The 14,572-nt window shown below is 52.6% G+C and overlaps 2 protein-coding genes across 4 annotated transcripts in view; one reads left to right on the top strand and one right to left on the bottom strand.

Moving 5' to 3' along the window:
- Nucleotides 1-8,851, top strand: part of LOC139050799 (fibrous sheath CABYR-binding protein-like) — a 135,609-nt gene extending 126,758 nt beyond the window's left edge. For all 3 annotated transcript variants that reach the window (XM_070527561.1, XM_070527562.1, XM_070527563.1), the window contains 2 exons: nucleotides 5,021-6,016; nucleotides 6,876-8,851. In XM_070527561.1, the coding sequence (XP_070383662.1) occupies nucleotides 5,021-6,016; nucleotides 6,876-6,932 (1,053 nt within the window). In that variant the 3' untranslated portion in view covers nucleotides 6,933-8,851. The remainder of the gene's footprint in view (nucleotides 1-5,020; nucleotides 6,017-6,875) is intronic.
- Nucleotides 8,852-12,887: 4,036 nt separating this feature from the next.
- Nucleotides 12,888-14,503, bottom strand: LOC139050877 (putative uncharacterized protein DDB_G0281251). The gene has a single exon (XM_070527678.1). It carries the CDS (start codon nucleotides 14,236-14,238, stop codon nucleotides 13,405-13,407), a length of 834 nt encoding a protein of 277 aa, XP_070383779.1. The 5' UTR covers nucleotides 14,239-14,503; the 3' UTR covers nucleotides 12,888-13,404.
- Between the last annotated feature and the right edge of the window lie 69 nt (nucleotides 14,504-14,572).

The raw sequence follows: 14,572 nt of genomic DNA, 5'->3' as shown, positions 1-14,572 counted from the left end.
AGTTCCATGTACGGCTACAGGCGTTGCTGTAAAGCTTTCTGTAACGTGCTTCCTGAAAACGTCAAAGAATCGCAAAATTTAGACGTACGGTGTTTATCGCCGTGGTAGCTTTGTTGAATTGGGCTTCTCCCCGCTATTTGCCCCTTAATTCTGCTGATTCCTCGTTCCATTTCTATTGCGTTTTGCACCCTTAACGACACCCATGTTCACCATTCTAATACCGTACACACAGGAGTATTGCAAATCTCTCTCTCTCTCTCTCTCTCTCTCTCTCTCTCTATCACCAGCCACGTGGTCCATACAATATTTTTATTGGAATTTTATCTTCTTACCTTTCACAGACCTCATGTTGAGATTCAATTGAATATCACGCTCGATGCTTGCAAGCGCGACACGCGCATCCACGAACCCATTGCTTTTGAAATGATGCACACAGCTGAACCACTATGCAACGCCACGAGCTGTGTAAACGCTGGAGTTCAAGATGCGCAGTCGTTGCTTTATCGATCGCTGCCTCTTTGCAACGCAGTCCTCTTTCATGAAATATACCAGTTAACGCGAGACCACTGCGATGGAAGCGGGAAGCGAAAATCGTTGGTGTAGTCTCTTTGCTGTGTGCGTGTGTGTGCGCGCGCGCGCTAAGGGAAACCTATACGGTGAAAATTTATGCGAAGTCGTCCACTGCGGCATCTTCCAGCGCACTTGCAGATATTTCCCAAGTCGTTCATTAATTTGGCCTTTCGGTGGTTGCTTGCAGCTTATAGCCATGTTCCGTCTGTCAGAATGTCGTTTCATCGCGTCATCGCACGCGACATCAACGTTTCTCTCCATGTAGACGACCATCCGTTGCCCGTCCGTTTAGTTCTTGGCGCTCACCGAGACATGTCGTTACCGGCGTCCAGCCTCGGGGGAGGCGGATATGCCGGGGGCCACGGTTACGTCCAAGTGCAGCAACCGCATCTCAGTATCACGGGACCCGGCGGCGAGAAGGCTCATCTTGTGCGCGGCTATGTATAACCTTGCTTCCTGGTCTCTTGGGACAGGAACCCTACTCTCTGCCAGCGTCTATTTAGGTGCGGCTGTCAACATGGCCTTGCGTCACGCATTACGCCTCCGCATTTGAAGAGCACGTCCCAACATGTTTTTTTTTTTCTTGCAGCAAACATGTTTCCCAGAAATCCGGCAGTCCGGCATGTGATGTCTCCATATCACTTTCCAACTCGCCGTCACGTGCTCTTTGCTGAACGCTAGGTTCCGCGGTTACATAATGGCTGCGAGGCTACACTTTCAAAATCCGGCCGTTTTTTCCCTGCCCCTCACTTCGCAAGTTAGAGGGGCGTTGCAGTCTTGTGCGCCAAGTTGGGCAGGCTGCTGCTTACTTGCATGGTAACGGATGGACAGCGTGAACAAAGCGTTCCGGTATCTTTTTCGTGCACTTGCTGGACAAAGATTGCGGACTTGGAAAACGAAATTTTTTAATCACTTTTTTTTTTAAATTGGTTTCTTTGTTATCCCAGTAATAGTGAGGCCGCTTATTGTTAGTTGCGCTGATATGGGCGCTCACGTTATGCAACGCGGTATATCACTCATTTATTTTACCTAATGTTGGCCTATCAGAGATAAGTCCGAGTCTGCGGTATCGGTTTGCAGGGAGCTTTACGTCAGCATTGACAGCGACGATTGGGGACTGTCCTGGGGACCTTAACCAGGAGCACGCGCGCCTTTAAACGATACGGTGGTATTTCTCGTGTAGGCGTCGCCATTTGAAGTTAATTTGATTTGCTTTGGTTCACCGCAGGGGGCGCCACAGTTCGCAAGCGTCGTCCCAATTTTGAAGCAGCCATACAACTTCAAGGTCTTGCTATCAGCCTGCTCCGGTTTTCTTTAACTTTCTTTGAGCGACTCCGCCCTTGCGCGGCATTTCGTCAATTCTGTGCTGCGAACCCGGATCTTTCTAGTCGATACTGCGTTCTCATGATGTACTTATTGACTGCTTGTTTTGCCTTACTGGGTGCGTAACGCCGTGCCCACTCATTTGCTCTGCCTGCCCAATAGACGTGCCTTCCTCGGGCGTGGTACTATCTTGGCTCGATACTGGCCAAAGTCAATTCCTACCCTTTCAACTCCTGCGATAAACGGGTGGCTTGATGTTTGCTTGTCTTCAGTATCAAATAGGCAGTTTAACAACTCATTTTCTCTGGGCTGTCGCGCTGATTGACGTTTACTGCCCCCGCATCTGTTAATACACGCATATCTGCGAGTCCACGAATCGCTCCTGCTTTTACATTACCTTGCATCCCTCCTAGCACATGTCTAAGGCCTCACGTCTCCTGTAGTCACTTAGCGGTGCGACGTAGGTTTACGCCTTTTTGGGCTACTCTGAAACCTCGTTACGGATTTGAGATATTGGACATGTGCGTACTGTTGGCGCAATGTCTCCGACAATTGCTAGCATGGTGCTTCAGCCGTCACGGGAAGGTGTGGTGCATGGATTTATCTAAACGTTTATCAATGTGGCTTCAAACGGCTCTCCTCCTTCGCAGTATTACTTTACACTGAATAGTGTTTTGCAAATGCAGCAAGCTTCAACGACTGCGCATGTGCGCCCAACAAACGTGCCGCCTTCATGCCGTTGGAATAAGTTTAAAAGCATTCGAAACCACAACGAGCACGAAGATAGTACAAATCCGTGTACTATGCCCGATTCTCACTCTAACCCAAACGACGGCAGCGCCAGAGTTCGTCCTCTAGTACCTTTTGTAGGAAACTATGCCAGCAGCAGCCACATGCTACTCCGTACTTCGAATTCCCGTACCTAGAGCTGAATTCCCGTCGACTCATCTCTGGAATACCGCACCGCTGACTCAGAAGTGAACGGCGCGTTCCCTACCGTATCGCGACCACCAACGCTCCAGCGCCTTCCATGTCAGCCTTGTCTCGCGCCGTCTCGTCCGCTGCCCACAGCTGACACGCCGTCGCTTGACGCCTACCGGCGACCGAGGAGGGAACCTGCGGGGGCTCGTCTTCGCTTCCTGTGACGTTCGGCTCCCGCCTATTTGGCGCCGCGCCCGTAATCTTTCGCTGGAATGCGACGCGTAGCGGTGGCGTTCCTCGCTTGCTCTCTCTCCAAGCGCGCGCTCGTCGTAAACATTTCGGCTGCGTAGACCGGTGCGCACCGGCTTTTCCCGAGCGCGCGCCGAGAGAAGGCCGCGTGCACTCGTGACCGTGTTTCACCGCGAGAACGCGACCCGGTGCCCGCGCCTCCCATCGGGCCAAGCGCGCGAGGCACGGCCTGCTTGCACTGGTGTCGGACCTGTCGCAACGTCAACTCGTGTGCGTTAAACGCTTCTGCGCAGATCGTTCTTTTTTTCTTTTTTGGTTTTGCTTGGCCGAGGGAGAGTCGCAGAAACTTGCCGGAGGGCGACTGTTTTTAGCCGTCCTTCGGCTAAAAATTTTGGAGCCGGTTAGCTGGTCGCGTTGCCGGGCCTCATCTGCATGGTGGTGAAATGTCATTGGCCTTCTCAGGTCCGCCCTGCAGGACCTTAGACAGTCCGCGTTGCGCTAAATTTAAAACTCCGGCTTCGCGTTTGCCCCCCGTTCGAATGTGTCAGCTGGACTTGTGTGAAATGTGTCAGCTGTGTCAGCTGGGCGCAGATTTTTTCTTTCTCTAGCAAGACGAATTCTCGGAACCTCTCCAAAATAGTGATGTCCCTCTAGGCAACCGCGCGCCCACGGCGTATCGGCACACCGTATCATGCTTGTCTTCCATTTTCCGTTTTCAAGTCCGTTAACTACGGCCGACAATACATTCGCTTCCGTCGAGTTGGTTTCCAGAGACGTTGATCCTCTACCACCACCCGAACGCTACCCAAGAACGCTGATGGAGTATGCTCATCACCCGTTGATCCTCTCTGCGCATTATCTCAATAGCCTCCGAGAGTTGCGAAGACTTGCGTCGACTTCTTCGATCGCATGGGTCCTCAACAGGAAGATTTCGCTAGAAAGCTCTTTGGCGTTCCGATAATAGCCCATTATGCTTCAGCGCCTCCACGGAGCGTTTCCACCTCGTCAGGCTCCCTAAAATACTCTGGTGAAAGAGCGTGACCGCCGCCCCTGAACACCACGTGGGCCTTCGTATTTTCCAATGTCGACGTGGACTCGTTTTTTTTTTATTAGCCAAAACTGGCTGGTGCTATATTCAGTGTGGTACCCTTGCACTCTTAATTTGGACACACTTTTGTTCGTTCGAGCGAAAGCGTTTGCGCTTATTGTTTTTCTTTTCGTGTGATGTCCCTATCTAAAAAATTGCGCAGTAACTCCCTACCATTACATCACTAACCAACTAGCCCCTCAAGATGGTATTCACAAGTATATTGCCAGTTCGAGCATCTTCATCTGACGGGCTTACCTTGGTACATCCAAATGGCGAATCACCGTGCAACGACCCCCCAAACAGAGCTTCCTTTATAATAGTGATGTTGTTTATGTATTTATTTTAAGGATAGCGATGTGTGGCGTACATGTTGCCAAGCGTTCATTTATTCATGATCAACTCTGCCAAATGTCGCGTTTTTTAACAACCCCAAATCGCTCGATCTTTCTAGTCGGCAGTCGTGTCGTTTACTCTAACGCTCCGGTGCTACTCCATGCAGGGCGGTCTTTCGATTTACGTATATGCTATGTTGTGAGGCGCCGGAGTCAAACGTGAAATCAGTTCCGTCACCAATAGTAGGGCGTTAAGAGCGGTTCACCTGTCGCCTGCGACAACCTGCCCGCCTTCGGTAGGCGTAGTCTGGAGTCGCTCATTAACACCTTAAAAACGAGGCACGTATGACGGGAACCTTCCTTTACTTGTGTACATGCTTCTGACGCGAATTCACATGGACGCATTGTCGCTTTCAGTGGACATTTGCTGGCGTGCTTCTTTCTATTTGCTTCCATGAATAGTGACAATCAAACGAATCGGCGCCTACTCGGCCGCCTTTCAGTTCAGCTGATCATTTTATCTCCTTTCGTGCAGGAGACCGAAGTGCCTGTGGAGAAGGTTGAGGCCGCCACCAAGGAGGTCATCACCAACGGCACCGCCGACGCTCCCGAGGCCAAGCCAGTGCCCAATGGCACGGCCGAGCCCGTAGCCGAGAAGATCGCAGAGCCCGCGCCTCAGGAACCCGCGGCTCCCGCCACGGAAGCAAAGCCAGCCGAAGAAGTAAAGCCCGCGGAGGAGCCAAAACCCGTTGCAGAGCCTCCCGCTCCTGAACCTGCGGCTACACCAGCTCCCGTCGAAGAGAAACCAGAAGAGCCCAAGCAGCCCGAACCGGAAGCCGCCCCCGCTAAGGTCGAGGAACAGCCCGCGGTTGTTGAGGAGGCTAAACCTGCAGAGGAGGAGACTAAGGTAACCGAAGAGGCGCCCCAGGAACCCGTCCCAGCGGCTGCCGTAGAACCGGCCAAGGAAGAGCCTGCGCCGGCATCTCAAGCCCCCGCCACAGACGCTCCTCCGGCTGAACAGGCCGAAACGAAGGCCGAGCAGGAGCCCGCCGCCGAACCGGCCGTACCTGCTGCCGAGGTCGTCTCTCCCCTCCACGACTCCGGGTACCTCGAGCCACAGCCGACCGAGGTCGTGCTCGAGAAGGCACTAGCCGAGGCAGAGCAACAGGCATCGGCGCCCACTGCCCCAGCCCCGGCTGAAGAAAGCAAACCGGCCGAGGAAGTGCAGCCCTCCTCTGCTGAGCCCGCCGAGTCCAAGGATCTCGACCTTCCGGCCGTCACCGAGCTGCCCGCCGTGGAACCGCCGACGTCTGAGCAGGCCGCAGCGCCCGCTGTTCCCCAGGCGACCGCGGCAGACGCGGCCGCCACGGAGTCTCCGTCCAGCGAAGCCCTGGAGGCTAGGCCCGAGGAGAAGGCGCCCGAAGCTGCCAGCCCCGTCGCCGAGCTCCCGGCCGCACCCGCTGCTCCCACAGAGGCCCCCGCCCCCGCCGAGCAGACCTGCCCTGCGGAGTCAAGGCCCGAAGCAGATGCTGTAAGCGCATCCCCCCTTGCTTTTCTGTTTGCGGGGATACTCGTACTTGTGAAGTACTCCCGAGTTCAGAGATGGAAAGGAAATTGCACTCGGTATCGGCGAATAATGTTAGCCCGAACCACATCTGGCTGTTCTAATCCTCGTATTCGCAAATGGGTCTCAACTCCGTGTTGATAATGATTGTTAATGGCATGATCTGTCTGTTGCCTGACACCGGGTGGCGAGTTCGGCCTTTTTACGAGTTACTGTACCGTGATCCCTCATTTTGTCTCTGCTTTATTTGTTTACCCATGCTCTTACGATCCCGTCACTAGCGCTTCCCTGCTTTATTTTTTCTCGGTCAATTTTCGGATAGACTTTTATCTCCGTGATGGCGCACAGTGGCATTATTCGGCTCTTGAGAGATTTTATTGCGCTTCTCAGTTATTCCTACGACAATTTGCCTGCGAAACGCGCTTTCACTCCATGCAGTGCTTTCGCGTAGCCGATGGGAGCGCCTCGTTGGCAAAATTTTCGCTCAAGAATCACCGTGGGTAGTCACTGAGGCAGACTTCAGTTCAGGGTGTGACACTGTCCTGTGACTTATTAGGTGTAGGGGAAGTGTCGAGTTCGAAAGCGCTTTTGAATGTGTGATAAGGCATGTTGGAGCGTCAACAACCGAAGTCGGAGGTGCTCGTGGTTAATCCGGAGCTTTCAAATACAGCGTTCCCATGGCCTACTGTGCAGCTTCTGAACGATAAACTCGCAATGTTTTAGTTCATTTCGTTCACTTTCTTTTGGTGACCTTGTTCAGTATACGTGTACTGCAATAGCCAATCGCCCTGTGTTCTCATAGTAGCGTTGTTGCTCTTTCTCGCAGGCCGCCGATGCCAAAGCCGAGAGTTCGAGCACCGAGACTCCAAAGGTGGAGGAGTGAACCACGGGGAACCGTTGTCATCAACCCCACGCGCGGAATCTAGAGTTCCCGAGCCCCGCTGACCATGTTGTGGCTTTCGTTCTGTAATCACGTTCTCGGGTGGGAAGAGACTCCTTGTGTGAGGGGAGGAGGGATTAGGGGAAGGGGTTCTTGTGCCCGCTGCGCCCTCTGACGGCCGGCGACGACGGGATTTGTTGGACTTTAGTTGAAGCACGATGCTCGTATCGCGATGATACTGACGGATAAAGTGACACGCTGTAGTTCCGTGTCCGAAGACCTCGCACCGGCGGAAGCCTTCGAAACGGGACTCGGGCGGCAACTGTGTGCCAGGTCGTGCCATTTTTGTGAAGCGGGATGGGGGAAAGGGATATGGCCGAGCAGGGACGTCACGTGGGTGCAAAACTGCTCGGCGTGTGTAGCGGGTAAACAAGGCATGACACTCTACGCGTGGGTGTTCTACGCATTTGACTTGTCGCTTGTCTGTTTGGTTTCAGCGTTCTCGCGACACATTCTTCTTGTCGTGTCATGTGGTAGTGGAGCCGAAACGTCAACCATCGCTCTCCGAGTCCCCCCCGAATAAACCTTTCCACGAAGAAAACCTGCGATGCTGTCGCCTGGACGAGGCCTGTCGATATTGCAGTTGCTGGCGCTTGACACCTCCGCAGTCTGTCCCCCTTTCCCTTCATAGCTTTTCCGTCAGCGAGTCCGCACTTTTATTAGTCCCGTTATCGCGGATATAATAGTGTGCCATGGTGAAGATAATGTGTGTTAGTTGTGTTCTTTCAGTTCACTTTTGCCACGTAGTTACGTTTCCAATGCTCCTTTACGCATTATTTAACCACTCAGCTTTACACAAGCACGCCGATGGTAGTTTCACCATCGTGTTTCTAGGTCAGTGTGTGTGCGCGAGATCATGTTGCGGCGAGACCCTCGATGATCAAAACGCTTGTCTCTGCAGACTCGGCCGCCGCCATAACTGTCCGCCAGTCGCTGTTCGTTTTGTATTTTAAGAGAAATCTTGTACGGACAGAGGTCGCAGTGTTATGTGCCAATCATCTCGTACTAGCCCGAACGTGGTTGCATTTCTTTCCGTGACCATCGTCTTATCTCGGGGGGCCTTGTGCCCGATAACTTTTTGCCCAGAATTCACATGCGTGCCAAGGTGTTGCCTTGAGAACAGTGTAGTTTGGTCTTTCGTCACCCGAGTTTACCGTATTGTGCCGTTTTGGCAGTCGTCGCTATCCCCCTTCCAGGATGCCCATTGCCAAGGGGGCGTCCCAGAATGAGGAAAAACCGTTTGGTGACGCCACAAGCCTGGCGTGCTCATAGGTCGGTGCTTTTCGGATGTCCGAGTGACCACGTTCGCCAGCGTAGTCAGGATTTTTGGACGGCTGCATTTCTTCTCTACTATAATGCTGCGTTATCACTTTAAATAGCTCTAGCTGCACTATCAGTCGACCGGCAGCACTTCGCTGGTTGATAGGTTTCTTTGCCATGCCTTGGCAGCACAGTTTTAGTGTCACGTGATAGCAGTTCCTCTCTGGCTTCAGGGTACCTTTGCTGCGAGATGCCTTGGTGCTTTCAAGACACCCTGAACAATTTTTTTCTTCGGCGCGGAGGAGCTTCGACTTCTTTACACTTTCATGGGCCGCATCTTTTAGGCCTATTTGTACGCGCCACCTGGCGGTATCTCTCAGTAGCTCGTTTGTACTCTTCACAAAGTTCGTTGAACCAGGGCTGCGAGATACCAGTCTGGCCGTGCGACTTCTAAGCACTATAGCGTTGTCCATGTTTTTCCTCGTCTGGCTGCAATTTTTTTTTTCGATGCCTTTTAACGTGTTTTTCAGCGTGTTTTGCAGACACTTCTTTCCGCCCCCCAATGTTTATACTCTGAATAAACTTCTGATTCAAACTTTTCATTCGTTTTGTGCTGGCTTTCATTTTACGCTGTGTTTTACTCGCAAGCCTATTACCCACGTCATGAGGACCCCGACAAAAAAAATGGTGTGCTTAGTAGTATGGAGGACCTAAGGCCTGCGCTACAGCTTAAGGGCCAGCAACCAGAGACGGGTTTATTCGCTAAAGTACACAGCTGATGGAGTCTGAGCATGGCGCAGAAGAGCCTCCAAATGGAGCTGCATAGCGGTGAAGATGGCGCCGATGGCATTAGTATTAAACGTTTCGGCTTACCTTTTACAGAAGCTTTGTTCACTAAACTTCCGCATGGAAGCCGAAGCGCCTAATAGTCCTCAACGGCACCTTCTTGATCGGCTTCCGTCTATCACAAGAATTTACTATACCCGACAAGACTATTTCCAGAACGGACCAAACCACCGATGTGCGTTAGCGGCAGGCCAGAATTTTTCATCCGGCTGACCAGAGCTTTTCTAGCATAATGTATTTCGTTCAGGAAAATGTTGGATGTTTTTGTTTCTTTCATGGCAGGGGAAGGTACTAAATATTTCAGTAGCAAGCAGCAGTCAGGTGCACGCCTGCTTTTTTCGAAAAGCAAGTTTAAGCTTCTAAATTATTATGGTTGACAGAAAATGATTTATAGCGAATGGAGTTCAAACTTTTTAATTTCGCGCCGAAGCCAAGGTTCCACAGCTTGCAATGTTTGTTCTGGCGCCCTTTTCTGGCTTACCACCTCTTCAGTGTCGCGGTGAGGAAAAAGCGGCAGGAAAGGCAGGGAGGTTAACCAGACAAGGGTCTGGTTTGCAACCCTTCACGGGGGGTACAGGGGGGAAAAAGCATGTTGAGGACTTCGTGCATGCAGGAGGAACTGTTAACGGTCACTCGCATCCGTGCACTTCGTAAATTGCACTGGAGCGCGAATGGATTCTTACGCCATCGATGGTTGGTTTACTATTTCAGAAGTGCAATTTTATAATACAACTTATCGGGATTTCCCGCTGTAGTGTTCCTTTAAAGCCGTGGCAGTCAGTGTAAGTGGATAGCTGAACAAAATTGCAGTTCAGAACAAACTGAACTTGCAGGAGTGTATCTGTAGAGCTGTTAGGGTCCAATGTAATTGAGTAAACTTGTGTATAACGTGGTCTTTGTACACTACCCGATTCGTTGGAAGTTTACTCAGAGTACTTAACCGAAAAAAATTCACTGACAATTACGATAATAGCTAATGCGAAATTTCAGTGCAGCTCTATACGTGTTACCTCTTACATTGGCTGACACGCGCAATCGATCTTCTGCGGCACATTGAAAAAGGAGCGAAGTGTCCCGCGACTGTCTCGCTAATCGGGAGATCCTGTGAGGCAGCGCGTGGTTGTGTGGGCACGATTCACAGCAGCCGCAGCAGACAGACCTCCACTCATGCAATGCTTTGTTTCCATATTGACCCCTTTTCACGGAGCAACTTGTTCTAGAGAAACGAGATGGAACGTCGCCTCAGCGACAGCACACAAATACGAAAGCATTCCCGCTTCCACCTTGCTCCTGTGCGATCAGCTGTCGGAAATTCAACTGAGTTTTCGCTAACGCACCGTGCTGCTATCCTGCCGGATTGAGTCACGTGGATTGAAGACGTCTGCTGTAGTTGGCTGCAAAAAAATAGCGACTTAAGGAATGGAATGAATCTGTGTAGTCATGTTCGCGAACCGTTGCTGCAACTGTCCATACGTGTTACCGGCACTTCGCGGCGTACGGCTTTCTTCGAGGATACAGAAATTTGCATATGCGCCAGCGTTGTGTCGATAACATTCAAAGAAAGTGCATCAGCCATGGTATGTCGGCAAGAGTGAGTGCCGCTCGTTAGACAATGACAAAGGGGGCAGCGCCGCTCCCTGTCGTAGTAGGTTTCGCGCACAGTAACACATTTGCCCCGATTGGCACGGAATCTTACGCCCACTCTTATCGCCAGTGTGTCAGTATTTGAATGGGCGCACACTTGGATATATGCGCACCACATACGCACAATAAATGGCGTGACTACACCGATAGCGCACGAATGGTCGAAGCTGAATGTTTCGTGACGGTCCACAGGAATGAGCGAGTTAGTAGCGATAACAGATCTTTGGTACGAGGTAGTACATTGTACAAAACGGCTACGTTTGAAGCCTTCCGCGCAGCTAGAACCAATCTACCGGAACTGAGCACACCCGCTGGGATTAGGTAGAAATAATCAGATAGTGACCCACCAAGGAAATTTACAGAATCCTAAATGTGACAAGCCGCTGCTTCAAAATATTTGCCAAATAGATAACGAAGAGCGAAACACACTAATCCTGATTCAATTCATGAGCGGAAAATTTGGATAGCTTCGAATACATATTTAGCCTCGCTTTTTAAACAATCACCATATACGCTGCTCGCGCCGTTTGGACATAGCTTAACCAGCTTCCAAAGCGCTTTTACATACTCTCTGAAGCTGTGGCCAAAGCTTCGTGTCGTCCACGCAGTCACCGTCTACGATATCTCCCGAAACAAAGGTTTGCTAAGCCGCGCCGGCGTCATAACCATTGTAAACGCGGAGGCAACGGAGGTACTTGCGGCAAGCAATGGATGCGTCACTACGTGATCGAACATGGCAGCGCTCACGGGTTCACCTCGAACAGTGTCAATATGGTATCGGTGGACGCGCGTGCCGCATGCCTTATCGATGGCGTCGTCGGTGAACAGAAAGCTACCTAGAATGTTCTAGGTGGCCATGAGATGGGTTTGGGTGCCCTAGCAACCGCCAGAGAAGAACGCCCCTCCTTCCTCTCCTGGCCCCCTGCCTCGCGCGCCACAGGAGAGGGTACGCATCTGGGCGGCGTTGTTCGCTATAGCGAATGCGAGATTGAACCGCGTTCGCTGGCTCACCCTCACACGTTTTCGCTCATACGCAACCTCACGGCGACGGCAGAAATGCGCCTGGAGTGTCCATATAATTGCTATTGCATTAAAATATCGCTCACGGCCAACGCCGCCGACGACACCGGCTTTCCTGCGACACGGACTCCTTAACGCTGTAGCGTTAAAAAATGCTCTGGCAGCCCGCGGGTCGCCAGAAGTGTAAAAGCGAAGAGCCCCACTAGTATTGTGGTACCGCTCGCGGGGTAGTAGCGTTCAGTGCCGCATAGTGGCACGGCGGTACACGAGAGCGTTCTCGCGTTCTTCCCTCGTGACAGCTATCGCTTTGAGACGCTGCTGTTGAGACGCTGCGCCTCTGGTCGCAGCGTCTGCGATTAGAGATGCTGGCACGCACTGCACGGGGTTGTGAACACCTTTCTTGAGGATGTGGCGCTCGAGTAGCGGTTGGCTTCCGCATACGCGTAAGGCACGGTGGAAACGGGTAGCACCCCCTATAACAGGGTGCAATATGGTGTCGCAAATAACCACCTCCCAATGCAAGTTCACCCTATTCTTGAATAGTAAGCGGGGTTGGTTCTTCGTAATCTTTTTCTTTACCTATGAATAGCTAACATTTCAGCAGCCGAATTTCAGGCGTAGGCGTGTCAGACTTTCTGTTCGAACTGATAGTTTAAGGGGCATTAAGGACGCTTAACGATGTTTATCCTCCGATTTCTGCCTTGTGGTTTCTCATAGTGCTAATTAAATGTGCAGGCGAAATTAGCAAACAATCCGGAGCCAGCACGGAGGCCCAGGCGCCTTCATCGCTCGCTTGCTTCGCGTTTTCAAAAACCTCCGATTTGACGAGCTCGTCAGTTATGCTTGCGCGTAAGACAACGCTTTAGCACCGTGTGTCAAAGTTCAGCACAGAAATAACTGGGTCATATGAGAGCTAAATGCCTTGTTAGCAGCATCAACACGACATGGCTTGTAATATGTCTGCCGCTATTTGTGACCGGACGTAAATATATTCTGCTTCGCGTGCGGTATGTGATTACTTTGAGAGGCAAGGTTCTGCCTCATGCCAACATTTCGCGCCAACGAACTGCATTAAAGCAAGCCGCTGCGCCATGCCAATACAGGTTTAAAATTGGAGATATTTTTGCATACCCTTTAGCAACAATTTATTCGCCAGCGAAATGCAAGCAATGGCATGTCTGACGTCCGGAGCTGAAGTCCAGGACCACGTGGGCACGTCCTTTGAGCTTTCGGAAATGAAACTGTTTTTTGCAGCCTTCTGGAACCTGCTCGACAGTTCACAACGCCGACTACTTAACGGTCTATAGAGCATGCCATGTATGTGGGGTTGTCACTCTTGTTGCTTTCGTGCATCGGGGTTTTCATAGTTCTGAAGCTCAAGCTAGTACGCGGGCGACGTTAAAATTGACACACACACATCCGTCACCGCCGTCACATCATGAAGCTCACCTTAGCCAGAGCCATTCGGCGTTAACGAGACACCAGGCGCGATTCAGCCTCGTCGTGCAACATCGTTGCACGAGTTCGTTTCGTACACGACACGTTGGCTTTATTTGCCGTCTGTTCTGTGAGCGAAAAAAGAAGAAGAAGCAATCAAGACACTTCAAAACAAGTCATAGACAAGGATGGGAGAAGGAAGGCGCGACTACACAAGCAGCTGGCGTTCAACGCCGTTGCCGCGGGTCACCATCGGGCACCACCAGCGGCCGTTGCTGAGCAGTATGATGCCGCTGAACTTGGACGAGTACAACGCCATGACGACGATGCAGGTGGCCGTGCCCACGAAGGTCAGGCAGATGATGACGCCCAGCGTGGCCACCCGCTGGCTCGCGTCCTGGCCGATAGCGTTTCGCTTGGCCTCTCTCTCGGCAGCCACGTCCACCACCGTCTCGTTGGTGATGAAGTTCGTCTGGTTGAAGATCTGCAGCGCGTCCAGCGTCATGTTGGGCGGCAACACCAGCAGGGACTCCAGGGAGGCGTTGAACAGCGACGCCTCCTGCTGCGGCTGCTGCTGTAGCTGGGACTGCTGCTGAGATTGCTTCAGAGTTTGCTTCAGTGATTGCTTCAGGGTTTTTTGCTGAGACTGCTGCTGAGGCTTCTGTCTAACCTGCTGCTGAGGCAGCACGCTGCTGTTGCTGCTGCCGCTGGGCCTACTCACCGCCGTCGAGGGCTCGGAGTCGACCACCTCTCCGATGGGCCCCAACGCCATCTGGGGCAATCGGCTCTTGGCAGCCCAGTGCGTCACGGCGCTCTTGGGGCTCGTGGGCGCGGCACTGTGCTGCGGCTCGTCCGTGTCGTTGAGCAGCAGCTGTATCTTGTAGATGAGGTCGTTGAGGAACGACCGGCTGTCCTTGGTCTTGATCAGGGTGTCGAGGAACCTGTCGTTCAGGTCGTGCTCGTCGGCGTCCGTGCTGGCCCGGATGCAGCCGGCGAAGGATAGCAGCACGGCGACGCCGAAGGCAGCCTTCGCCGCGCTCATTCTCGGGTGTCCACGCGGGACGGGTCGTCGGGGCCGGGCGGGCGGTGACGGGCTGATCGGCACCGTGGGGTCGTGCGCCGACTTAGGAGGGCGGCGCGCACCGCTGCCGGTGGTCGTCCGTGCTCATGTCGCGGGAGGAAACGGCCCAGCGCGGAGCTTTCTTTCTTTGGTCTAGCAAACGTCGCGCAGTGTTCCGTCCACCACCCCGGCCAGCGAGGCGCGCGAGCCACTTGCGTCCACTTCTTTGTCGTCGGCGTTCGCTCGCTCGTTCGCAGCGGTTAGAGAGTGCGGCTGCGGCCTTCGGTTTGCGATGTCATTAACAATTTTCCGCCGC

This window comes from Dermacentor albipictus, chromosome 10 (assembly GCF_038994185.2).
Source record: "Dermacentor albipictus isolate Rhodes 1998 colony chromosome 10, USDA_Dalb.pri_finalv2, whole genome shotgun sequence".
NCBI classification, from domain to species: Eukaryota; Metazoa; Arthropoda; class Arachnida; order Ixodida; family Ixodidae; genus Dermacentor; species Dermacentor albipictus.
This window is presented reverse-complemented; position numbering and strand designations above follow the sequence as displayed.